Source organism: Planococcus citri, chromosome 2, assembly GCF_950023065.1.
Source record: "Planococcus citri chromosome 2, ihPlaCitr1.1, whole genome shotgun sequence".
NCBI classification, from domain to species: domain Eukaryota; kingdom Metazoa; phylum Arthropoda; class Insecta; order Hemiptera; family Pseudococcidae; genus Planococcus; species Planococcus citri.
This window is the reverse complement of record NC_088678.1, coordinates 142844-169314: the sequence shown is the minus strand read 5'-3', so window position 1 is coordinate 169314 and position 26471 is coordinate 142844. Positions and strand designations below refer to the sequence as shown.

The window sequence follows — 26471 nt, the reverse complement described above, 5'->3', positions numbered from 1 at the left end:
AGTCACCCGGTAGCTGTTGCACCCCGGCTGCACTGTTTTTCCGCATCACCCTATACCTTATATGACGCAGAGCGCTTTCCTTTGGATAATTATGGGTAAAGAGACTAAAGTAAAAAGTTTCAAAAGGTTGCAATATTTCAGTAATTAATTTGTTTCATCATTTCTCTTTTTTTTTGTCATTGCTGAATACTAAATGATTGTATTAATTTAATGCAGAGTTCGAATTTGTTTTAAGGTACGGATTTTTAGTGATTGCGTGATTTATTCATCGGAATATTGGTGGTGTTATTGTTATTGGGCAGCGGTACCGATTCGCTGTTATTTTATTCCTTATTTTCTATTTGTTGCATTTTGCATTATAGATATTTTGTCAACAGTGCGGTGGTCGAGTGTCGAGTACATAGCTTGCCAAAGTAAATACGTAGAAGTACTTACTTTCGCGATAGTCATTGTTCGAATCAAACTTACACGGGTAGCGTAGCACACGGTCGTTATGAAAGTGGCATGTGGAGCAGTTGATGAATCTCGTATCTGCGACTAAGTAGCGAATACCGAATAGCGATTCCAGCTGAGCGGCGGTAATATCCTCGTGACTGTGGTGCCATTACTATGCGGTGTCTGTGAAAATGTTGTAACATCATCTTCGATTTCATCAAGTTTCTCACTGTTGAAAACACTCGAGATAAATTGTCCGTTGTATTTCTCATCATGAATGGGGTGGAAACGGTATGTTCGTTTCAAGTTGTTGCACGCGTTAGTTTACGTTAGCCGGATCGATAGTAAATGACTGATGGTGTTTGTTTTGTGTTGTTTCAGTCGAATGATTACGGCGAGAAATCAATGGAAAGTACCGTGTCAGAGGCAGTTCCAACGAGCTGCTCGATGAATCAAGCTCCATTATTAACAAACGGTGTACAAGAAAACGATCGCGAGCGTTCTAAAGATGGTTAGTAGGCAAACGATTCGAGTTTGTTTGATCCGGCCCGGATGATAATGCCATATTACCGCAGTTGTATTCGCTCGTTGTTCGAATTCGTTGCTGGTTTGATTTCTGTCTTGACGCATTTGACGAAGCTTTACGTTGCTTCGCCGCGTGAATTCCGAACGTCTTTTACAACGATTGGCGAAAATATCCTCCTCATCCGGGCCACTTCGTAGCTGTATTAATTAAGTTGCTCGACGAATTATAGAAATACGTATCTTACGCGACGCGATTTTCTATTTCAGATGGCAACGAAAATGGCTCGACGTTTCTTTCAGCTCCCATCAATAACTTTATACAAACCGGAAATTTAATCACTGGTCAGTATCAATTAGGCTATGTACCTACCTACCTACTACCTATTTATAGTATCGAATCTCGAATGTGTGGAATTCTCGATGCCACATTTTGAATGACATTCGATACGTCTTTTCAAAATATTTTTTTCGAGGGAGATTTTGAGTCGCCAACGAAGAGAGAAATTTACTCGTTTCGTGATGTTTTCGCAGTCGTTGCGAGTTTTTTTCTCTCTTTCTCACTCTCTCGCCTTTTTTTTTTTTTTTTTTTTTCATTCTACAAAATCACACTGCTCGTTTGTTTAGGTCCAGGAGCGCGATATGGTATTTTAGGTGCTTTGGGAGCGCCGCTACCTAAATTAACCAGCGAACAACAAGATGCTGTGAATCATGCCAAGAAATACGCGATGGAGCAAAGTATCAAGATGGTATTGATGAAGCAAACGTTGGCTCATCAGCAGCAAGTGAGTGTTGCGGTACAATTTATAAAGTGACGGTTTGTTCGCATGGTGCTTCGCTCTTCGGCAGATACGTTTGATTTGTCCGCTATCGCGACAGCGCAATTCGCTGAAATCGCGAGATTTCGACTTATTCCTTCGCCTATTAACGCGGCAAACTCGTGTCGGATATTCCGAACCACCTAACGCGCAATTATTGAACTGGTTGAAACGCTTGTACTTATGTATTTTGCGTTGTTGTATTTCAGTTGATGGCTACGCAACGAAATCAGGTGCAAAGACAGCAAGCGCTCGCTTTGATGTGTAGGTAAGCGAGCACCTTCGTATGTACCTAGTATCTACTATTTATTTGCCTGTAACGGCGAGTTCGGAAAATAAAAATTGGGAGAAACATGTATCGGTAATGGCGATGTGTATTATTTTTCAGAGTATACGTAGGTAGTATAAGTTTTGAATTGAAGGAAGATACCATAAGACAGGCGTTTTCGCCTTTTGGTCCGATCAAATCGATCAACATGTCTTGGGATCCGATTACTCAAAAACATAAAGGATTCGCATTTGTAGAGTACGATATTCCAGAAGCGGCGCAGTTGTCGTTAGAACAAATGAACGGCGTCATGTTGGGCGGCAGGAATATCAAAGTGGTAAGTATTGTCGTTTCACCTTTCCTAATTGGCACCGGCGCGGCGGGCGGTACCGGTACCGGTGCCGGTGCCTCGGTCGCGTTGTCGGCTTTCAATTGAGACGTCGTGCTCGTGCGTATGTATTGCAGGTTGGCCGGCCGAGTAATATGCCTCAAGCGCAATCGGTCATCGACGAAATCACCGAAGAAGCGAAGCAGTACAATCGTATTTACGTGGCGTCTATTCATCCTGACCTCACTGAGGACGATATCAAAAGGTACGTTTACGTTGGCGCTGTTTGATAGGCGTTTTTACGCGTATAGTGGGACGATTGTAGACTTTAATGGCGCGCGTTATTATTTTCAGCGTATTCGAAGCATTTGGTCCGATCAAGTCGTGCAGATTGCAACCGAGTAGTTCGCCGCATCGGCACAAAGGATACGGCTTTATCGAGTACGAAACGAAACAAGCCGCCCAAGAGGCGATCGCGTCCATGAATTTATTCGACTTGGGAGGTCAGTATTTACGCGTCGGCCGAGCCATTACGCCTCCGAATGCGTTGCATTCGTCTTCTACGTCGGCTAGTCACATGCCAACGGCGGCGGCCGTAGCGGCGGCTGCCGCTACCGCCAAAATTCAAGCGATGGACGCGGTCGCGACCACCGCCGTCCTCGGCATCACCAAATTGAGTTCTCAGTTGGGAGCGCAGACCGTAATACCGGCGGCGTTGCCGGCCTTGCAGTCGATCGCGCCCGGCGTAGCTCCGGCTCTGGCGGCGGCCTCCGCTGCTTCGGTCACGTCTTCCGCTGTCGGACTGCCTGCCGCCATTCCGCCACCCGGTATCGCTATTCCGCAACAGATTCGAGCTCCCGTTCCCATAATAGCGAGCACGCCGGTCATCGGATCGCCCGTTATGACGGCCGTTGCCGTCGCTGCGGCGGCAGCAGCCGCCGCCACCAATTCTACCACCGGTGCCGGCCCCGCCGCCGCCGCTGTTTCCGCCATTTCCATGGCTTCTCAACACGGTAGCGGCAGCAACGCTGGCGCCACCATCGGCAGCTCAACTGGCGGCGGAATCGCTGCCGCCACCGCTGCAGCTTCCGGACTCAGTTTGCAGGTCGACGCTATGAAACGCGCTCAAGAACAAGCTAACGTAAGTACCGACGCGACACGAAACGCGTTCGTTATTCGACGCTCCAAATGCTCGCCAGATAACACTTGTTTTAAATCGTAATTCGTATGTCTTTTTTTTTTTACAGCAAAAAAAACAAGAAGAATTGCAAAAAAAATTACTAGAAGACGTGGAACCTCAGACTTTGCAGCAACAAGAGAATATGTCCATCAAGGGACAAAGTGCTAGACATTTGGTTATGCAGAAATTAATGCGTAAAGTAGAGGTAAGTGTAAGGAAAATTCGATACGGTATCGGCTGTTGAAAGCAGCTTGGTAATATACTCGGATTCGTAGTCGTAGCTTACGGCGAACTGTGTTCTTTTGTCGCCTAGCATATGGTTAAACGTCGTTTAAACGCGTTGTTCTTGATTTTCAGAGCAAAGTGGTCATTCTCCGTAATATGGTCGGACCGGAAGACGTGGACGAGTCTCTTCAAGAAGAAATTCAAGACGAATGTTCCAAGTACGTTTACAAATTACCGTATACTTACTGGTATTATCGCCTACTGGTCTGTTCATGACCGGTCCCTTTATCCGTATCCATTCGCCCGCTATCCGCTTGTTTTGAATTGAACTTGGCTTGTCAGTTAATTTAAAATGTCTTACGTACATTCTATTTCTAAAACTTGATCTGCGCTTGCGACGCGATAAAACTTGTCACAACTGCGTACTCGACTTACATATCTACCTATTGCGTATTATTTTCGTATCGAAACTAATGGAATGTTTTCAAATGTCGTCTCAGGTACGGTAATGTGGAACGAGTTATAATATATAACGAAAAACAATCCGAAGAAGATGACGACGATGTGATTGTCAAGATTTTTGTCGAATTCAGCGCCATGTCGGGTAAGACGGATTAGTTGGTTGTTAGTGTTGATGACGTCAGTTAGTTACTCGTTGGTGTAACGTTTCCGTTTTTCGTAATTTTGCAGAAGCGGAAAAAGCGAAAGATGCTTTGGGTGGACGATTCTTTGCCGGACGTGTTGTTAAAGCCGAACTTTACGAACAACAGCTGTTCGATCATAATGATTTTTCTGGATAAAGCGTAAAGCGTAAAGCGCGTCGCTGTCGTGTATCATTGTACAATGTACATTCTCTCGTATCAATAACTCGAATTTGCGCGGTTACCCGCCGAAATCCATCGCAATCGGTCCAGTCGCGCCGATCTATCGAGTTCGAGACGCGTTACTCGCCAAGTCTCCATTCCGTTTAAAGTAATTCGTCTCATTTGTAAATAACAAAATAAAAGTGTTGGACGACGATGCGTATTACTGTTTGATGATGCGAACGTGGCCTGCGTTAATCGTCGAGTTTCCGATTCGTATCAAATTCGATGCTCAGAAATAACGAGTGTAAGCGAGCAGCCGCCCCTCCTCCCGAGAAAGTTTTGCTTCAAATATTTTTAGGTTGGACAATGGCCGCAATCACAGCAAACAGCATGACCAACGGAAATACGCAGTTACACGCGATTGATGATATTACTGTTTCGTAACGAAAATAAAACGTTGAAAACGATAATTTAATTCTAAATAATAACAAAATGTCTACGTTTAATTAGTCGCTTTTTGCTGATCTTCGGGTATGTTTTTTTTTTTTTTTTTTTTTTTCAGACTCCGTATCTCCATCATTGCTAGGCGTTTCTGGCGAATCATGATCCGATTTTTTTGCAGTTAATCTTTTAATATCTTCGACAGTCAAATCGTCCAATTTTCGCCCTTCTATCAGTTTAGGTCCGTCGGGTAATTTGCCAGTTTTACGATATATTTCTAAATCGGTGTAAATTTGTTCTTTTTTATCGGAGGTTTCTTTCGATGGCCATTCGTCAATCGGTTGATCAGATTCGATGTAAATTTCTTCTGTAGTTTTTGGTTCTCTTGTCGGCTTCCTGTTGCAGTTCGACCAATAAATCCGCTTCGGATTTACCTTTGTAAAAAAATCGGTATCAAGTCTTTCAGCATCTTCTCGTGAGAGGTTTCTTTCATCTTCTTCGGATCGTAGTAGTCTAGTATTTCAACGTGTTTGGTTATTTTGGCTAGAAATAATAAAGACTATATTAGAAAATTAATCCGCGTTGAAAAATTCCGAATGGCGAGAACTTATACCATACCAACAACAGAAGGTTCCAAATTGAATTGAGCGGCTAAAGCTTTCGTCGAATTCGCGATGGTGTTTCTTTGATACTGCTGAATGATGGTTAAAGCGTGCTATGTGGTGTATTTTCCAGGTGGAGCGTCGTCGAGTACTTCTTTTGGCTTGTAAAAATTCAGCTTCCCTACTCGAATCTACTCTTTCTTGAGAAAAACTATCCTGAGAAGAATTTGACCGGCTTTAGAAGAATGTTCGAGTAACGTACGAAAACTGGTATAATTTCTTCAACTCACTTTATTATCGCCTTCAGAGGTGACGTAAACTTTGCGCAGATTATTCAACAAGGTATCATCTTTCTTTTTCATTTCTTCCGTCAAATCGGGCATTTCTAGAATAGACCAAGATACGTTGGTGAGATGTGCAAAAGTATCTGAAATTGGAAGTAATCGTACCTTTCGTCAATTTCTCCACTTCTCTCATGGTGGCTTCGTAGAGAGGAGCTCTTTCCGGCTTATCGTGATGCCTTTCCGGATACTTTTCGGTTCTACTTTGAACATTGAATCGTCGAACTCTTTTTAGAGCATGTCGGCCGAAAACCGTGAACGTATTGCCCATCTTCAAGCAATCGAGTATCGGAAATAGCAGGGTACTGGGTACTTGGGTAGTTTTTCATCTACAAAAGATGTTAAGAATTGTCGCTGCTTGTCGGCTAATTAAAGACAGTACATTGCATAAATGAATACATTGTTTTGATGGACATAGGTGCCTGAAAGCGATGTACATAAAATTATTGTACAGAAACATAAATTTTTCAAAATTGATCTTTTCTGTCTCTGTATCTCTGTCTTTCAAAATATATTTTTCATCTCTTATCATTACTTTACTTCAATTTTTTTTTATAAAATCAATAACCATTGCCAACGTCATTTCCTACAGTCGAAAATTCAACTCAAAACTCATATCGTCTAACTGCGAAGCTTGAAATTTGAAATTAAAGCAAAGCAATGACGAAAGTTGAGAAATATTTTGAAAAAAATCAACACGAATCAATCAACCGCAGTAAAATAACATGTATGAAGTATGAATTGATTTTTGGTTGTAAACTTTTTCAAATTCAAATTTTGTCAGAGAAGTTTTGTTCCTGTGTGATAGGCAACACTACATTTTATCATTCTAGCGAAGGGAAGGGAAGGGAACTTTTGAGTTTTGAAAAAAATAGAGAACTCCTTTCTTTTTCTTGCATTTTCGTGTTTATTTTTGAGTAAAAGCGATGCGTACCGGAGCTGTTATCAAAGAAATGGTGATTATTACTCGAGTGTTTTCACGATGAAAAGGTAAAGCTATGGCAATATTTTTGTTGGACTCATTTCGTCGTATGTACCTAATTTACTATCCCAAGTTATAACCCACATTCCCTCAGGTAACTGTTTTACTTTCTCAAATTCTTTCATCCGAACAGAAATTCGTTCGAAGAAGTGATAATTTATCCTTAATTTCACTTTTAACCGATGAAATGTATACTTTTGACGATATTCTAAACCTGGTTGGTTAATACTCGTGTGTATTTCATGTTCTCTGCGTAGGTCCCGTTAAATGTTACCACACGCAAGCTGAATCGTTATGATTTTGGATTTGATGTTTATATGGTTAATTCTAGCTGTCATTCTATTCATAATGGTTTCATCGATCGTAGCTTGTTTGTGCGGATGTTGTAGGAAACCGCAGAGGTTCGTTTTAGTTTGAGTAATCGTATAATACTTATTATTACGCGATATTAAAAACCGTCTGCGATTCTAACGCTTCGTCGCTGTTTCAGGGACGAACTTATGGGATTATCGGGTAAAGTCAAGATCACAAATCCGGATATTCTTCAAAATAACAACGCTCCTTTGGCGTTATCGATTGCCAAGACGCCGTCGGATGATAATATCCCGTTATCCAGTATACCTTCGAGTAATGCTTCGGCGAAAAGGCGCGTTCAATTCTAATAATTTTAGACTCGGCTCGTTATGCGCGATATTTTAACGAATGATTTTGCGATTAGAACCTCTACTATTGGGAGTAATAGTCACGCTGGGACGGCGACCAGAAGTCTTCCAGAAATACCCGTGGATGCTGCCAAAGGTGGTGCATCTGCGTTATCAGTAGACAATTCGAACGCGAGTAATTTCGTTAATTACGTCGGCGATACGAATTCTGATTTGTACGCTACGTTGGAAGAACATAAAATTAGTAAGTTGCGCGATGATTACGTTGTGTTTTCCATTTAGATATAACGCGATCTGACGTGATATTTTGTGTTTTGATAGCTTCGTCTTCGTCGAAACCCAAACTTTCCGCTAATATGTTCGGATCATCGTCGCAATCGAATGGCACGGTAACTTACGAACAAATCGACGAAAATTCAACGTACAATGATATCAAAGGTAACGCGTATGTTATTTCTCGAGGTACCGTTCGTTAAATTTTTATTTTCTAAATTACATATACATTTTGTTCGCCGCAGAACATCCTTATGCGCAAGTGGAAAATGATATCGATACCGATATACCATCGACGTCCAGGTAAAAAAATGAATAAAAATTTGCGTAGGTAATTTCGGATCTACGATTAATCGAAACGGTTCGTTTTGAATTTAGAATGGACCACGATACGGTTGATGGTGCGGTGGTTGCTCGCGAAGAAACAAATACGCCGGTTGATATTCCAGCTGCGAGTGCCATCACTGGCAATATAGCAGCTAGTAACGAACTCCCCTATATGACTCCTCCTATACATAACAATTTCAGCGGCGACTCTCAGGACTCCACCAGTTAGTTTACTACGATATCTATCGTATTTGCGCGTAGTTTTTGTTTTTTTCAATCATTTTATCCTTCGTTAATATTTTGTTCTTGGCGTGTTTGTAGAGGGTTACACGAGTATTACGGTGAGAGAGCCGTTGGCTCGAATCAGACCGCAAAACAAGCCAGCCAATCAAGATACCTCCGACTCTCATTATACAGTTTTGTCAGACGATTCGGGTATGCATGCATATTTTATATACGAGTATTACGGCGGCGCGGCGTGAAATAATTTTTAAAATTCACGTCGCGTTTTTACAAGTCTTTTAGTCGGTGGTCGGTGCAATTACTACAACGTGTCGAACGACGTTTAGAAAATTTGCTACGCGAGAAGTCTCTCAAGGTCGCGTTTAAATTGATAAATTGTCGCTTCGTTTCCGATTACGTCAGGATGTTTGCGCAGATGACGAGATATTGTATTCTAAGTATTTTAGAAAACGAACTGAAAACAGTCACTGATTTGAAAAAGACGAACCCAGTCCCAGTCATTGGTGGGACCGAGAGTGAAGGGAGGCGTCAGTGTTGTGGAATGTGAAATAATACGTACGCGTATGTATCATCATAATTAAACCTAATCATTATTCGCGGATATTTAATGAAACGGAAAAAAATCAAGCGGATCACGGGTGACGTATAGAAGCGAGTAGTAAAATGTCGTGTAAGTTGTATTCTTTCTCGGATTTACTATTTACACGAGCCAATTGGACGGGAAAAAAATTTGCCGAAGAATGCGCAAATCACGTAATTTATTCGTAAAAAATGTATTTTAAGACCGATAAATTCTCATTTTCCACATTGCGGCTTCTGTTTTTCGAAAACTGCGCGGATGAAACTAAAACTCATCTCAGTTTCGTACCTATATTCGTAATACTCTGATAACTTATTTGTCTGTTTACTTTTTATAGACGAAATGTACGCAGCCATTCAAGACGCTTACACAAGTGGCAGCGAAACGTACGCTCAAATTCAACCCGTGGCCAACGCATCATCGGCGTACAACGCTTCATCCAACGAGCCAGGTTCTCCTAAAACGGCCAACATTACTCACAAATTCGGTGAAGTGTCGATTCACTCCAGGCAAGGTACGTATCTCTATCTATGTGTAGTTATAACGACGAAATGATTCGATGATTTTCGAGTATCGTGGTCGATTCTGAGAAAGTAAAGATTTGTAGCTCGCCATTAATTACGATTCGACGATGTACGTATTTTGTATAGCTTCGACGTCGAGTATCGCCAGTTCGTTGACAAATCGTAATAATTCGCCGAAAGAGAAACGTCAAGCTAATTCGCCTCTTCCTAAGCCGCCGGACGTTACGCCGCCGCCGCCGCCGGATGATATGTACGCCAAAGTGTTGAAAAAACGCAAGTACGATTCCGAATGGGGTAGTACCAAAGATTGCATGTTCAGCGCGGATCACGAATCGTCTACAAGCGGTTTCCATTCCGCAGCAGCGTCGAATGTGGATTCGATTCATTTAAAAGATAACATGGAAAATTGTGATACGCGTAAAGAATCGGATCCGTACCAAGGAACTGACGAGATCGATGGTATTGGAACAAACGGTTGTTACGAAACGTTACCCGATAGAAAGTAAGTACAAAAGCACCCGCGGTGTTTGTCTCATATTTTCTGCTTCGTACGTGTAGGTTCATTTCCTCTGTTTCATCTCAGCTACCATTAACGACGCGACGGAGATTTTCTTTTTTATTTATTTATTTATTTATTTATTTATTTATTTATTATTTTTTTACGTTTAGTTATGAAATGTTGAACGATTCGGGTCAGTGCCCCGGATACGAAACGGTCACGGAGCAGAATTCGGGAGGTTACGAATCGTTACCCGAACCACCGGATAGCTTGACTCCGGGTTACGAAAGAATACGGGACTCGTCGTCGAACCCCGGCTATGAGAAACTGAAATACGAAACGCTCGACGAAGAATACGTTTCGGAACCGAATTACGAAGAGTTGAAGCCGCGTAAAGAATCTAACCAAAGTTTTCACTGCTACGCGACCATCGATAAAAAGAAAACGCTCAGCTCGGGTAATATTCCGGAACCGGATTACGCTAGTTTAACTAGAAGACACCGCGACGACGATAATTGGAACAATTCGGATCCTTTTTACGAAAGAATTCGTAAGCGGTCCGGCTGCGACGACGACGAGGATGCCGACGAGGGAGGCGATTACGACGTAGCCAAATACAACGACAGAAATAATAATCATTCCGATTCGATACCGCCGCCAAAAAGCGAACGTTTGACGAGGAATCATTCTGTATCGGAGAATGATCTCAGCGATTTGTACTCAAAAGTGAACAAAACTAAAAGATAGTATAGGGCCAAGTTCCCCATAAGGGTGTATTTTACCGATAAAGTTTAATTAATCTCGTTAAGAAATCAACTAAAAAACAAGCCAAATGTGCTTCCAGTTAAACGAAATATTTTTTTCAATATTTTACTTCGTACCTCGTACCATTTTTCATATATTATTATATAGATACCTACCTATATAGATATGTTTTTTTTAATTTTTTTTTTTTTACTCGTTTGTCAATTTTCTAAACGTAATCGATTCGAGTGAATATCGTTACCCTAGTAGTTGGGTGATGGAAGATAGAGGAAAATTCACTCTTACTGATCTCTAGCATTGTTTAATTCGTCGCCAACGTGTATCCCACGAATTTTCTCACGTATACCTATTGAAAAATAACGAGTGTTATTACACGTACCGTGTTGAAGTTGAATACATTATGTTCATTTTCGTATCAAGTCGCGCGAGGTGCTAATAATTTTGTAACGGTTTACGGTTTATGACTCGGAAACATCGACCGTTTTCAATTTGGAATTATCAGTGTATTGTCTTTTTTTTCTTCTTAAATATGTATCTACCTGTAAGTATGTTATTTTATTTTACTAATTTGTTTTAATTATTTTTTCCCACTTTTTTGTAATGTTTTTTAAAAGAAAAGCGTGAATTTGTTTTGTGTAACCTAATTTTTTATTCCAGCTTCTCGAGAATTTGTAAATAAATGGATTATTATTTTTTTTATTCGTACCGTAGTAGGTACAAGTTTCTGCGTGTTTTTTTATGGACTGAAAATTGGACCTGTAAACTCGACTACCTGATTGAATTTTGATTACCGCAGACCGAATGAGATAAAAAGGTGCGTGTGTCCTTTGTCAAGAAAACTATTTCGTGGATATCGTATCATTGTGCTGGAATGCTCGGACGAATGCTGAAGAAATACGAGTTGGAATATAAACAGAATACTTGATAGGTAAACGTGGTTCAACTTTACCTATATAGGTAGTATAATTAGGTACCTACCGGCGCGGCAGAGTCGAATGATTCGCATTCGGTAAACCTACATAATATACGTAATAACGTGGGTAGTAGGTATGTACTTTCTACGTATATTTTCAGGTTAAAACGAATAGGTACATTTCAATAAAATTTCGTCAGGTTCACAACTCGTTATATTTCTACGTTAATTTTTTAGTAATACAAGTAGGTAGGTAGGCAGGCACTGTTTGTACTGGGTGCGCAAAAGTATCGAATACCCCCGAAGAAAGTTTTTTGTTAAAAATATATTTCTGCGCACCCTGTACTTACGATAGGTACCTACTACAAAAAATATATGTATGTACACATGCGGGAAACCAATCTTACGATGACGGCTTTTCAATAGGCAGGTATTATTTTCATCGACGATGACGGACATGGCGGCGGCCAAATTTCTTACGGTAGGTACCTACACCTAGGTACGCGTAGTCTGTTGCGGCTGCTGCTAAGGGTACGCTTCGCGCCTAATTTTTGGACAGCATTGGACATTATGCGCTCGGCATGGTCTGGGATTCCACGAGGTGGGTATTTCAATGTTGCAACTTCCTTCCAGCATACAAACGCCCAACGTTCCGTCTGGTAATTTACAATACTCTCCTAAAATCACAACACACGCTTAAAGTAGTGCGTAGGTAGGTACTATAGGTACATCGTTCTAACAAGGGAGCTACCCAAGGTCTGACACGCGGATCGAAAAAATTTTTTCACAGGCGGATAGAGCATCAAAAAATATGTTATGAGCCAAAATTTTAGCTGCTGAAGTTGACAGGGGGAGAAACCACGGGGGTTTGAATATCAAAAAATCACAGAAATACGCAAAAATATGCTGAAAAAAGTATAAAAATTGAAATCATTCGGCACCCTGTTCGCTTCAGCAGCTAATTTTTTGGCCACGATCTACCATCGATATATGACGACTTATGGTGGACAAGTCGCCGCGATCTGCGTGTCAGACCTTGGGGGTGAATTTTCCCCCACCCCCTAATTTTGGGCGAAACTTTCGAAAGGAAATCTGGGGCATGTGATATATCAAATTGTATGTTTTTGGTGACGCTGAATACGAATATGACGTCAGATTTTTGATTGGACCCCATCCACGGCCCCCAGCACCTCCCCAAAGGGGATAAAAGTTGGAAAAAGTGTTTTGTTCGTGCGACACATGAAATAGTATGTTTTCTGTGACGCTGAATACGAATATGGCGTCAGATTTTTGATTGGACAAGTTGCTGCGATCCGTGTGTAATTTTTCACTTATTTTAAAGAATTAAAAAAATGGAAAATCAAAATAACTCGCCATCCTATTTGCTTTGCAGCTATTTTTTTTTCACCATGAACCATCGTCGTCGATATATGATGTCCAAGGGTGGACAAGCAGCCTGGATTCGCTTGTGATACCCGAGGGATGATATTTTTACTTGTTTAAGAGGTATATGTACTTTATTCCCTTTGAGGAGGTGCTGGGGGCCATGGATGGGGTTTAATCAAAAATCTGACGTCATATTCGTATTCAGCGTCACAGAAAACATACTATTATCTCTCCACTCCAACAACCAATCATGTGCTATCATTATTACGCGTATCATTCACTGTGACCTGTGACCAACCAAAGTATTTTAGTAGAAAACTTTTTTAGGGGTACTCGATATTTCTGGGCACCCTGTACCCAGTACACCTAGTCGTATTTATCGGTACCTATATATTAAGGGAGAGAATCGGTACCCCCAGTTTGTTTTATATGCACCTATCAGTACCTTCTATCCAGCGAACAGCGATTGGGAGCTAAAATAGCGGATTCTCTGCCTAGAAAAGAAAAAAATATACCTAGGTATATAGGTATCGCGCGGTCCATGTACTCGTAGCTTGGCAATCTGGAAATCATCACAGTCCCAACCCAAATCAACAACCAATCACGCGTCTTTATTAGGATGGCTGTTCTCTGTGACCAACTGAACTATCCGGGTGGCGGGTAGCCCTGTCGGTAGGTGTATTTGACGCAAAACTTTTTTGAGAAAGCTCCATAACTCTACTACCGGAGCATAATGGTAGGGTGGAGGCATTACTATCTATACATAATACACGAGTACCTATATGCCTAATTTGAATGAAAAAGTTTTTTTATTTTTCCAATGTCGAATCGAATCCTTTGAAATAGGTACCTACCTCGATTGTTCGACGTGAGATAGCCAGACGGTTATTGGTAAAGTAGTGTAGCGTAACAACACTCCCAAAAGAGCGTTATATGTACAGGGTGCCCAGAAATATCGAGTACCTACCCCTAAAAAAGTTTTCTACTAAAATACTTTGGTTGGTCACAATGAATGATACGAGTAATAATGATAGCGCATGATTGGTTGTTGGACTGGAGAGATAACATTCCATCAATCATATGCATCGCTATTTCACGTTGCCAACCTATATTTTTAATGAAAAACTTTCTTAGGGGTGCTCGATATTTCTGGGCCCCCTGTATGTATGTAGCTTGGTTGGTTGGTAGGTAGGTAGGTAGGTAGGTAGGTAGGTAGGTAGGTAGGTAGGTAGGTACAGGGTGCCCAGAAATATCGAGTACCCCTAAAAAAGTTTTCTACTAAAATACTTTGGTTGGTCACAGGTCACAGTGAATGATACGCGTAATAATGATAGCACATGATTGGTTGTTGGAGTGGAGAGATAACATTCCACCAATCATTATGCATCTATTTATCCGTTCACGTTGCCAACCTATACGCGTATTTTTAATGAAAAACTTTCTTAGGGGTACTCGATATTTCTGGGCACCCTGTACATATACGAGTATATAGATAGGTACAAACACTTGGTACTCGCGTAGGATAAGTATTAGGTACGCTGTTTTAGCCTTTAGGATGCATCGTAACGACAAAGACGGTTGATAATCAAAGGCGAAAGGCCTTGTACAGTTGCTTGTTGCGTGGTACATAGGTACATAGACATACGACTACGTATTACGTAGGTTTGTAGGTATATGTAATAATGTAAACGTATACGATAGGTGGCACAAAATATGGTAGCCTATGTGTATTGTGTAATGTAAATGTACAAACCGCAAAGTTCTTCGCATTCTTCTTTAGTCAAAGGTAAATCTCGATTTTGAGCGCATAATGATCGGCTATCTGGCGCCGCCGCCGCCGCGTAGAATGGCCGGCACGATTTGAAAGGCGCGTGATAAAACCAACCGGCTTCTTCGAAATCCGATATTTTGTACAAAGACACGTCGCAACCGGGTTTCTTCAGCATATGGCAACGGTTGTCTGCAAGCAAAACACAATGCAAAGTTCTCCTTCTTAGGTGCAATGTTGCCAAAACCCAAAACCTTCTCGCAAAAAGCTCGGCATTTATGGAAATTTTGCAGTGGTCACGAGTATGGTTGGAATGGGAATTTCAAGTTCTTCCTAATGAGCTATAGAGAAAAGTGCCAGCTACAGCTAGGCTTCCAACTATTCAACATTTCAACTACCTACGTAAAATTTAAAAATGTGCGTGATACCTCTACAAGTCATCTATACTTAAATACGCGTCTATCTTCAAAAAATGAACTTACTGTAGGCAGGGTTGTTGTGATCCGGATCATTACGTGATCCGGATCATGATCCGGATCACATCTGAGTGATCTGTATCCGTGATCCGGATCATTTTCTGCAGTAGGAATCGTGATCCGTGATCCGGATCATTATTCCACAAGGATTCGTGATCTATGATCCGATTCAAAATTTTCCGCAGATCATTTTTTCACGGATCCTTTTTTTTCACCAGTAATGCTGCATTGCTGCATGTTTTTGCTTTGAAAATTCGATTTTATTAAAAATTAATGGAGTTGAACTCAATTTGTTGGATATTGATGTAGGTAAAATCGACGTAATGTCACTGGTTTTTCGCTAGGATGCCTAGTTTTTGATTTTTTGACAAAAAACCGCAAGTAAAACTTTTTGAAGATTATTTTTTGAAAAATTTGCACACTGTGTTTCATAAAAGTCAATCTGGAGGGGAAAGGAAGCGTCCTACGAAAAAATTACACATGACCAAAATTGTAGAGAATTAAATTTCCAATCGACATGATCTCATTAGTTTTTCTCTAGGATGCTTAGTTTTTGATTTATTGACAAAAAACTAAAATTTTTTGAAATGTAAAAATTTCATTTTTCAATTTTTGCAAATTTTCAAGCTGAGGCTGACTTTTTCCCACCCCTGTATAATGTGTTATTGCAAATTTTTTGAAAATAAAATGGAGACTATTTCGTTTTTTCACGTTTTTGTTCAATCTTCAATTTAAAAAAAAAAACAATTTAGTACCTATAGTACAATTTCCTTGAAATGATCCGAAAAACGATCCGTGAAATTTGATCCGGATCACTTTTTTCTGGAGTGATTCGTGATTCGTGATCCGGATCACAATTTCCCGGAAGATCTTTGATCCGTGATCCGGATCACAAATTTCTCAATGATTCGTGATCCGTGATTCGGATCAAATTTCCGTGATCCGCAACAACCCTGACTGTAGGTATTGCCTAATGATTTCCGCCTCGTCAATTTTGAAAATTCAACTTTACCCCCGTTGGTTGTAAATTGATAAAACTGACGTACACGTCATGGGTCGTGAAAATTTTAAAATTTCATCAATCGTGTTGTTATTATAGATATACATACCTATCTTTGCTACGAGTATATTGTTCAAATGAGTTGTAATGTAAGTCAATAAAAGTGACGCTGGCTTTCTTTTTCGAATTTCGATATGGTCCTTTCCCCCTATTTGTGTTTTTTACATTTACCGCCCGCACTCTGCCTCGCACTACTCCTCGTTTATGTGTAAAAATGTAGATAAAATATCGGATTCACTTCCCTAAGAGAACATTTCGACTTTCGAGTCAAAAAAATTTTCAACGCGCAGACTGAAAGTACCTACCTCCTACCTACCTACCTACCTACCTACCTAAGTAATAAGTTGATAGAAATGCTACGCACACTAAAAAGCGTGGAAATTTCACAAAGTTGAACACTTTACCTAGGTACTGGAATTTTTGGAAAATTATCTACGAATTTATCAGATTTTTTTTTTTACTTGATAGGAATTTCTTGAAATTTTAGGACCATCTCGAGGATGCGTGAAAAATCTTGCCATTCTATTTTTAGATAAATTTTGGGGGTGGGGGTGGGGGAGGGTAGGCAACACTGACTGGACGGCTTCGCGGCTCTGACTGTCCGCAGTCTCCGCTCCGACCAAACTCGACATGCCCGCGTTGCGCATACACACGCGCATTGGTGTTATTTCGTAGAAAAATGATGCGAGATAAGTTGCCTACCAAGTTTGCCGTAAATACCAGTTTCTAGGTGCGTTAATAATTCTGAGGGGATTTTTTCTTTTCTCTTTCTCCTTTTTATTTGTGTCCTTTTTTTCATCGAAAAGTTTTTCTTTTTTTAACACGGAAAAGCGCAGTCTGAATAGGGTTGGGTACCTACGCGTAATTATAAATTTTAATTTCTGCTAAAGTATAGGTAGACTTACCTACGTATTAATACGGCTGCCTGTATAGCAAAGCGTCAAAATTGCGCAACACCCACACCCACACCCACACCCATACCCGAAACCGATACTAATAATTGTGCTTAAGCGCACATAGGTGCATTTATATAGGTAAGTACGAACTGCCCACCTTTGGCCGCGTGGTGACGCATTTGAGCGCAGTCGACCTGGCTACACATGAGAAAAACTAACCATATGCGTATGCATAGGCCTACGTTGACGCTGGAATGGTAGCGACATTTTTTCAACGACGACGACGTAGCTGTAGCTAGACGTAGAGCCACCGCAACCGCTTCCACATGCACTCGACGCATTAGTAACATTTTATTTCGCCTCGGTGTGTCTGTGTACCACCGCTGTTCAAGTCCCAAGTAAATACAGCAGGCTACCGCCGCGTCGCGCCGCTTCTCCTTTCAGTTTGATTTGAATTTTAGCTTCGATAGCTACCGAGTATCGCTTCACTCGCGTCTGCTTCAACAGGTACAGCCTACAGGTAGGCGACAACGTTCTGAAAATGCCTATATAGAGGTACTCGTAGTCTCGTACCGTACGCCTGTCTGTGTACAATTAAACAAAACAAGACGCTATTAAAAACCGCGGTTACAAGCTGGTACCTACTTACCTAGTACCTTCTACGTTGACATTGCCACGTTCGATCAGCAAAGTGAAATATTCGCACAAATAGAATATAAAGTTAGGTAGGTATAGGTACTGTACGACTACGAGTAAGTTATCCCGCCACGGTACCACCGTAAGTATTTCAGGCTATTTTTTGCAGGCACAGGCACAGGCACAGGCACGTATAGTTATAGGTAGGTACGTAGGTACATACAGGATGCTCGGAAAGATCGTCAGTATCGAGTAGGTAGGTAGAGGTACTCGCAAAAAAGTTTTGCGTCAAACTTTTCGGTTGGTCACAATGAGTTGAAACATTACTTACACCAATCCTATACTTGTACCCATCTAGTATTTGACGTCGCCAACCTATTTTTTGCTAGCAAAATAGCCAAAAACTTTCTCGTTTCTCGGGGGTACGTATAGGTGGTATAGGTATAGGTACTCGATATTTCTGTGCACCCTGCACCCTGCACCCTTTACCCTGTATGATGATGCCTATGCCTGTTTTTGTACTGCATCTACGCGTATATGTATATGTATGTATGTGTACATATGTACATATAGACCATACCTATTGTGGTTTATTCGTAATTGCGGTATCCGCGCATTGTCGCGTCGCGTCGTCTCTCGTCTGGCGCTCGAGCAGAAAAGCAAAACAAAACGATAGAAAGATGCGCGAACAAAACGAAAACGGGAATGCGAAAACAGCTTCGCAGTCGCAGTTTCCACTCAACTGAGAAGTGAGAACTGACCAAAGATAGCCCGGCCTAACGGAACGCAAGCACGCAAACCATTGCGGTCGATGTCACCAACATAATATGTACGTAGGTAGGTACCTGATTATGCGGCGATAGGTGAAGGTGAAGCTATAGGTTTAGGTACGTCGTATTTAGGATAAATATGGTAATGCAGCTGCGGCTGTCCGCCGCGACACCACACCGCGGACGATTAGGAAAAACAAATTTCTCTTCCTTTTCGCCGCGGCAACTTATCGGACATCAATGTCCACTATTCACCCACTTTCTTGGTTTTTTGCTTCCCTCCCTTCCTTCCAACCCAAATGATTAATTGTTAACACGCTCGACATAAGCGATTACATACTCGCGTATTACGAGTAGGTATGTATCTTTCAGTAGGTACCTAGGTATCTACGTACGAGTACAAATCCATTTATGTATTATTCAAACAGTTGCCAGGTAATTAAATACCAATTAGGTACAATAAAACTGTATCAACTACCTGTATAAAGTTGAATGTAGGTACTACAGACACAGTCGTTTGTATGTTAGGTACCTAATTTATAGGTACGTACATTTACATTACACGTTATACAACCGCAGTCGCGTCACATCGCCTCACCCTCACATAAGCCTTCGAGTGATCCAAAGTTGTTTGAGAATACACAAAACTGCGCAAATACGCACTCGTAAATCGTAAGAATACCTAGCCGTAGCCGTTTAAGACTCGAGTTGATAGGTAACGCGTGTACGATAGAAGCTATTTAGCATTTTAGCGCTCACCGGCGCGGCGCGGCGTACGCACAGGTTGAAGATAGGTAGGACTTTTTACGTACCTACTCGCATAAAGAAACACCAGAATGGATTGCAAAAAAAAAAAAAAAAAAAATCCAACAGGGATTTTCATTTCGAGTTGAAAGTTACCCGCGAAAAATTTTAGATCCGCGAAGCTGCTCCCAAAGAGAGGGGACATTTTCGATAAAATGGTAGTTTTTTCTCTTCTGTCGCCAGATCTCCGCTGAATTTAGTCAAAATCTGACGACTTTCCAATTCCAAGTAAGTGCCCAACCCACCATACCAATCACCGACATCTTCTGGAACGAAAGGAAGAACACAAAATGCACCGATACCGAAGAATTCACCTGCCGATATTTGGGCTAAATTTAAGGCCGAAAAATGCGCGCAAGGATGCGACGCGATGTTTGGTGTAGGGTGTAGGTGTAGGTATGTTGGTCCGCGTCCGCGCCACGCCGGAAAGTTGGTTTCGCTGCTCGTTGAAACAAGTCGATCTCGCGATAGGGATTTGTTCGAAACGTTGGCGCCGAAATGAAGTTAAAATTTAGAAAGCAATTTTTTTTAAACCGTCAAAATTGCAACATTCAATTTTGGAACCCGAAGGCAAACTTTTGAAATTTAGTTTTGAAAATGCCTCAACGATTATTTTCGAGGTATTTTTTGTTTTAAAAAATGGGGATGAGGTAGTCGCTGCTCAATTTGAAAAAAATACGAGTAGATAGGTATTTAATTCGTCGACTACAACTTATAAATTTAACCGATCGTTATCGTTACAACGTTGGGCGTTTTTACGCTAGGTTACCTACGTCGGTTTGTTACGCTATCCTTTTTATCTCAAACTTTCAGTGTTTCGAAACGAGTAGGTACTAGGTAGGTACTGTACTGACTACCGCTACGCGGCGCTCCCTCGTAAGTACTTTGAAGAAATATAAATTTCCAGGCACTTTCTAGAAGTGGAAAGTTACCGCGAGCGTCCGAGATATAAATTTCGGACATTATTCGCGCCACCCCCGATTGTTCATCATTCGTCGATTATCATTACTCATTAGGTAAAATGAATAATAGAAAATATTTCAATTTTTTTTTTTTATTATCAATCGGTTCGATCACTCTCGCTTCTTGACTGTTACGCCGTTAAATTGCGAGTCGCAACTTTATTCAACGCGGTAGCGGCGTATATTACCTAGTTGTACATCTACGTAAGTAGTGCGTGGTGGTAGTGGTGTTGATTCGCATTTCGCATTAATTCAACTCTTCCCGATGGTGGCGCGGAAGGAAGTCAGTACCTAATGATGCCGCGCCGTAAGATGCGAAATTGAAAACCAGCTGCAAACAACGTTCGACAGATTACGACTACCTACGAGTTTAAAAATTTATTCCGTAACATAATACGAGTACACGAGTACACGAGTACAAACAATCTTACACTAGGGTCATTCGTTGCGTTTGCGTTCCAACGTTTCAATTTAAAACGTACGCGACTAGTTTGTCATCTTCTATCGTCGCTATGTTGTCCGGGAAACTTTTCATATTCGTCTCCGTAATCCGGGAACGACGAAGGGTATGCCGACCGTGTAGACGACGATTTCTCGCTTTTAGATCCGACATTTTTAGAAGCATTGCGCGTCTTCAATCGGGCAGTGGCTAAATTGCGAATTATTTCCTCGTCGGTAGGCGCATCTTCTCTTCGGCGTCTCAACCACGCCGTCCATTCGGGTGGCAATTGTTGGTCCAAATCTCCCGACTCGGATTCGAACCATCTGCTCGATCTTGATCGACCGCCGCGAGGATCTGGCGGCAATTCGTAATATTTATTACCCAAATAATCTTCTCCTTTGAATTCGCCGAGTAATCGCTGCGGTTGCACTTTGAAAGATTTAACGAACGAATTCCATACAGTTGCTAGCAAATTACGCTTCGACATAACAAGAAACGAACGTTCAAAGTCAAACAGCTACTTCGATCTTGGGCAAGATTCGATTGAAAACTGAAAAGTAATAAAATAATACCCAAACTCGCAGTTGATTACACCGATGAGCGCCGCAACTGTTCAGTTATTTCACGTGTCACCATATTTTCTAAAGTGTTGGAAAATTCAATCCAAATAAACTACAATTTAATAATTCGGATGTCCCGAAGCGATATTTTCTGAATTGTTATCAACGTTATCAATGTGTATGTCTGTTGTTGTTACATGTTACCTCTACCCTCTACTTACCTAGACCCACTAATAACTCCGATTAGGGCTTGGCTAGACTACCGGTGCAGAGCGAAGCGGTACGGTTTTATTTTCGCTCCGCTCCGCGTAAAAAATGCACGATGGCTACACTGGCGGTCTAAAGCGGTTTTTAAATACGCGGTTCAAGTTTCGAAATTTTAGTAAAATTCGCTGAAAATGTGAAAATGTACGAGAAAGTGTAGAAAACAAGAAATGTAATAATTTTACCTCATTAAATCGCAATTGCAGGCATATGATATGTTTTTTTTCAGATGTTTTCCTTTGGTGATGTTTTTAAACTCTCAACTTTGCAAAATTATTGAAATAAAGAAAAAGTAACTATCACTCGAGTTATAATGCATACAAATTTCGTCCACACTCACATACGTGAAGAAAAACATCCATTTCGAAGGCTAATTTTATTAAAATGTAGAAATGTATCAGCACAACAACGAACTGATAACGAAAATCCGCGCGGATTTCCTGAAAAATTCCGCGCTCTGCGGAATTTTTTCAAGAACCGCGGATAACCGCTGCCGCGGGAGTGGAGTCATCCGCGTCGGAGAAAACCGCCAGTGTAGCCAGGCTGATTAAAACACACGGTGCGGTTTTTTTGAAGCGGAAGAAATGCCGCACCGCAACGCTCCGCACCGGTAGTCTAGACAAGCCCTTAGAGCCTAGAGGCCATAGAAGGAAATGAGAAACGCAAAACGCAACCTATCGTGAATTTCGTTCCGATGCGGATGCGGAGGCGAGTCGATGATGTCATCGACGTGCCGCGTGCGGTGTGCGCGTGGCATGACGTCGACGTTACGTTAGGTGAGCGTGAGTGTGAGATGTGTGAGTGGATGAGCGGATGAGCCCGGAACCGAATGAGCACATCACAAGTATCACACGCATCACAACATGCCTCGTCATCACAGTGATCACACGCCGCCGTTCCAGCATCCAACATCTATCTATGCATTGCATTTGCATCCATCCATTTCTAATGATAACAAAAACAGAAAAGTAATAATTAATAAAATAATAATTATTATAATTATTACGATTGTTATTATTTAAAATTATTGTTAATTATTTAGCGCGTGAAGATCAAAAAAAGGAAAGTCAGTCACTGTAATCTTTGAGGTGTGGCGATTAAGAAGCGCGAATTTTCATTTTTCTTTTCGACAAATTGCGTTCTGATTCCGAGCAACTTACTCGATCATCGATCCCCCTATCAAAGTTGGACTGGGTTTTCAAACTTTTTCCTCGTGCAGGTAAGTGTTTGTGACGTTCGGCGGTGAATTTTGCAACCGATTTTATTCTCGGTGAAACGTCGTTTTCTCCTCGAATGTTGTACATATTATGTAGTTTGAAAATATCGTGCGATTTTATTTCGCAGCAACCTTCGAGTCAATTGGCACGGTGCGGAACGGATGGATTTGTCTAATACCCTCGTCTCGGATGGTACGTTTCGACGTTGAATTAATTATCGAGCTTCGGTTCTCTAAAGAATGGCGCGTAAGAGGGGCCGTGGTTCGGGCATTCGAGGAGGAATTTCCAAGCCGTCGATAAGTCGTATAAAGAATCCGACCATTTGTAAACAGTTGATACATTCGAATAGCCGTAAAGTGGCGAAGACGACCTCGACGCGATCGTCCAAAAAGAAAAGACGCCGTAAAACGCAGCTGCGAGATGGCGAAGCCGATCAAAATCCGAGTACGAAAGAGGTCGTCTCTCAATCCGTCTCGTCGAAAATAACCGAAACCGAGTCTAGTCGCGTTTTTATCGCCGTAAAAGAAATCGAAAATGATACGTCCGGCAGTTTTGATCGTTGTACCGATGGTGTGCGAACGAAACGAGAATTCGCAACAGCGGGCGAACTCGCGGAAACAGAACCTTCGACAGTCTCAGGCGCTGAACAGGATGTCGACGAAGACGAAAAATTGCCGCCGCCGCCGCCGCCGACAACGACGAGGTCAACGAACGATTTTCCGAAATCGTGGACCGAGGAGATGATACGATATTACTTCGAACCCGACGAAGAACGTAAAAACTTCGATCACGTTGGAATAATGAACGACATCGAATGTGAGTACACGTACTTGGTGAGAGCGGGAGATGACGTTGTCGATTTCGGCACGTTTCCGTTCGCCGTCTTTCTCGACAACTTACGGTGTGTTTTTTTAATCGACTTGTTTCGCAGATAAGGCTTCCGATTGGCGGATTAGCGATGCGGATCGAACGGAATGTCGAAAAAGAAAAGAATTTTTTCTGCGCTGTGCGAAATGTAATCAGAAAGGTCATACCAAGAAAGAATGCAAAAAAAATGTCGTTTGTTACGTGTGCGGAGAATTCAATCACTACTTTTCGCAGTGTCCGAACGCGCTGTGCTTGTCCGTAAGCGAACCGAATGTTCTGTAACGTGACTTTACCTATTGCTTGTCGCGAGGCAACTCTCTCATCGACTTTTTCTTTCCAGTGCGGAAGAGCTACCAAACAGTTCATCGATAATTGCCGGCGGTGTCGTAAAATAGCGAGTAGTCGTCAAAAGTGTGCGTTATGCGGTCAAGTATGGCACGAAGAAAATCTCTGTCCCTCCAAGTGGCGCAAGTATTTGGTAAGAAACCATTTATTACGAGAGCGAGAGCGCTGTTTGCGTTGCAAATGCGAATCTAGTTTGTACATAGTACCTACTACGTTTTGTGTAAAAATGCGCGTTTTGTTCTGTTTTTTTTTTCGTTTTTTGAAAAAACCCAAGTATGTAGGTACAAGCACGAGCGAAAAAAATGTGTTTAACTCGATAGTGGATTGCGTACCCGCCAAGTGTGGTTCGTGTGTGTACATTTTCACACGTGTTCTGTGCACGGTGCTCGGAGTATATACTTACTTACTTACTTACTTACTTACTTACGAGTACATATGTGTACGTATTATGTATAATGTATACGATGTATTAATTTCACGATGCGCTGTTACAGACGGTGACTCGAACAACTAGCGAGGCTGCGATGCGATTAAATAGGAAAAAATGTTGTTACAATTGCGCGCAACGGGGTCATTTCGGATTCGAATGTCCGCTGGTTTTGCAATCAGACTATCCGCCCGAGAATCCGTTGAAAACTGCTTTCCCTCTGACACAACCGCAGTCGCAACGTTACCAAGATGATGCCAGCGGCGACGCTGCGATGGATTGCGACCGCAGCGTCGTCGGTCGCTGTACTTCCGAAAATGGCGAAAATACGCCTCACTTCGGCGGCGGCGGCGGCGGCGGCGGTGGCAACGGCAACGACAACCTCGACCTAGCTCACGTTCACGTCATCTTGCTCGCCAAACAGACGTCCGACATTCTGTCCTCGGAGCTGGGAAAACGTTTTCTCGCGCAGTTGTCGCGCAGTACCAATATTCGCATAGAGTTGTTTTGCGGAAAACAACCTTACGTCAAATTATTTGGCGACGATGAAATCGTCGACTATTGTAAATGTCAACTATTGAAATGGAAAACTTCGTAAAATATATGTATATCGTATACGCTAATACTAACGCGTAGATGTGCCTATACTATATTTTTTTCTCTCCGTTTAGTAGCGAATCGACTTTATTCGTTGGTCGCTGACGTTCTTTTATACAATGTCTGGCGCACCTCGTCAACTCTGCTGCGACGAGTCCAGTTTACGACGACGAATCTACGCAAACATTACTCGTCCTCTTTGAAGGAATTGTTTCAACCAATTTTCCCATTCGCAATCGATTTCAAAAATGCGTACCTTGTTCAAATGTCTCAAATTGCAGCGTCTGTTTTGAAATTGAAGCTAACCGTTATCGTTTAAATTAATCGGCAGAACCACGCTATGGCTATATAGACCATCCTAAAGTGGAGTAGATAAGAATATAGATGCGTATGATTGGCGGAATAATATCGGTAATAGTAATCGAAATTGAAATAAGAAAGAAAAACGCGTATAAAATGATCATCTTCGTGTAAAAAAAAAAAATGTATATTGTGTGTAATAATCAATCGATCCGATTTCTAATAAATTAAATCTACAATAAAGCGATGTGATTTTAATTTAATTGCAGCGAATGAAATAAAATAATCGTGTTGAAAACTTTGGAACGGAACAGTAAATTCTGTGAAATTCGCAGCAGTGAACGAACGATTCATTTTATTCGACGCTCGATCATTTCATTTCGTGGTAATTTCCCCACTACCCCTCCGGTCAAGATGGTGATGGAGTTCGTTCAACTCTAAAGGGTAAAGGAACCTCATCTCCACTCCAACCCGATCGCGACTTTTGTGTGTTTGATTTCTTCTGTTAAAGATAGAGCGAGAGAGAAGAGAAACAGAACGGTGTAATGGTGTCTCGATGTGTTATGTACATCGCGCATTTATTATCGTAGCGATTATTGAAAATCGCCCTAGCTTGGTGTGACAGGTGGACACTGTGGACAGGTGTGGCTCTTGTCGCACGGTAATATACTCGTATATGAAGCGAATGATATAACACAATATGGCAGATGTGGTCTCTTAATTAGGGCTAGAATCATTTCAATAATCTTCAGGGCCGTATTTACGTATAGGCAGTATAGGCAGCTGCCTAGGGCGGCAAATTTTAGGGGGCGGCAGATTTTTGCTTAAAAAAAAAAAAAAAATCGTATGGATTTGGCAAAAAGTACCCTGGATCTCCTGATTTTTACCCTATAAAACATGCAAAAATGGACATTTTTTCGTTTCTTGAACCCATTTTTTCAAAAAAATTTTCGCTCTCGC

General features: G+C 41.6%; 6 protein-coding genes across 9 annotated transcripts; 3 read left to right on the top strand and 3 right to left on the bottom strand.

Annotated features, from left to right (window-relative positions):
• The first annotated feature begins 51 nt into the window (after positions 1-51).
• On the top strand, positions 52-4796 carry hfp (Poly(U)-binding-splicing factor hfp). Of its 2 annotated transcripts, none has more exons than XM_065347575.1 (13): positions 52-235; positions 378-726; positions 817-946; positions 1228-1302; positions 1585-1742; positions 1985-2043; positions 2164-2380; positions 2509-2636; positions 2726-3512; positions 3619-3756; positions 3909-3994; positions 4277-4380; positions 4467-4796. In XM_065347575.1, the coding sequence occupies exons 2-13, from the start codon at positions 709-711 to the stop codon at positions 4574-4576; spliced, it is 2010 nt and encodes a 669-aa protein (XP_065203647.1). In that variant the 5' UTR covers positions 52-235; positions 378-708; the 3' UTR covers positions 4577-4796. The 2 variants fall into 2 exon arrangements, with proteins under 2 accessions (XP_065203647.1, XP_065203646.1); XM_065347574.1 differs by having other exon boundaries at positions 363-726.
• Positions 2241-6237, bottom strand: LOC135833819 (protein NDUFAF4 homolog). Of its 2 annotated transcripts, XM_065347599.1 has the most exons (4): positions 6075-6237; positions 5916-6010; positions 5642-5841; positions 2241-5566 (listed from the first exon to the last, which is right to left on the bottom strand). In XM_065347599.1, exons 1-4 carry the CDS (start codon positions 6235-6237, stop codon positions 5545-5547), a joined length of 480 nt encoding a protein of 159 aa, XP_065203671.1. In that variant the 3' UTR covers positions 2241-5544. The 2 variants fall into 2 exon arrangements, with proteins under 2 accessions (XP_065203671.1, XP_065203670.1); XM_065347598.1 differs by having other exon boundaries at positions 2241-5841.
• Positions 6238-7208: 971 nt separating this feature from the next.
• On the top strand, positions 7209-11520 carry LOC135833802 (dentin sialophosphoprotein). The gene is made up of 10 exons (XM_065347573.1): positions 7209-7349; positions 7439-7594; positions 7667-7854; positions 7932-8048; positions 8129-8186; positions 8262-8434; positions 8532-8645; positions 9371-9547; positions 9684-10059; positions 10227-11520. Exons 1-10 carry the CDS (start codon positions 7243-7245, stop codon positions 10801-10803), a joined length of 2043 nt encoding a protein of 680 aa, XP_065203645.1. The 5' UTR covers positions 7209-7242; the 3' UTR covers positions 10804-11520.
• A 345-nt stretch (positions 11521-11865) lies between these two features.
• On the bottom strand, positions 11866-20725 carry LOC135833818 (uncharacterized). Its single transcript, XM_065347597.1, has 4 exons — positions 18537-20725; positions 17478-17904; positions 14874-15080; positions 11866-12411 (listed from the first exon to the last, which is right to left on the bottom strand). Exons 2-4 carry the CDS (start codon positions 17668-17670, stop codon positions 12260-12262), a joined length of 552 nt encoding a protein of 183 aa, XP_065203669.1. The 5' UTR covers positions 17671-17904; positions 18537-20725; the 3' UTR covers positions 11866-12259.
• Positions 20726-20855: 130 nt separating this feature from the next.
• Positions 20856-21705, bottom strand: LOC135833822 (NADH dehydrogenase [ubiquinone] 1 alpha subcomplex assembly factor 2). Its single transcript, XM_065347602.1, has one exon. It carries the CDS (start codon positions 21419-21421, stop codon positions 20987-20989), a length of 435 nt encoding a protein of 144 aa, XP_065203674.1. The 5' UTR covers positions 21422-21705; the 3' UTR covers positions 20856-20986.
• A 918-nt stretch (positions 21706-22623) lies between these two features.
• Positions 22624-25243, top strand: LOC135833807 (zinc finger CCHC domain-containing protein 7-like). 2 transcript variants are annotated; one of them, XM_065347580.1, is made up of 6 exons: positions 22624-22726; positions 22801-22977; positions 23103-23791; positions 23907-24100; positions 24183-24320; positions 24682-25243. In XM_065347580.1, exons 3-6 carry the CDS (start codon positions 23215-23217, stop codon positions 25210-25212), a joined length of 1440 nt encoding a protein of 479 aa, XP_065203652.1. In that variant the 5' UTR covers positions 22624-22726; positions 22801-22977; positions 23103-23214; the 3' UTR covers positions 25213-25243. The 2 variants fall into 2 exon arrangements, with proteins under 2 accessions (XP_065203652.1, XP_065203651.1); XM_065347579.1 differs by having other exon boundaries at positions 22695-22977.
• Positions 25244-26471: the final 1228 nt, after the last annotated feature.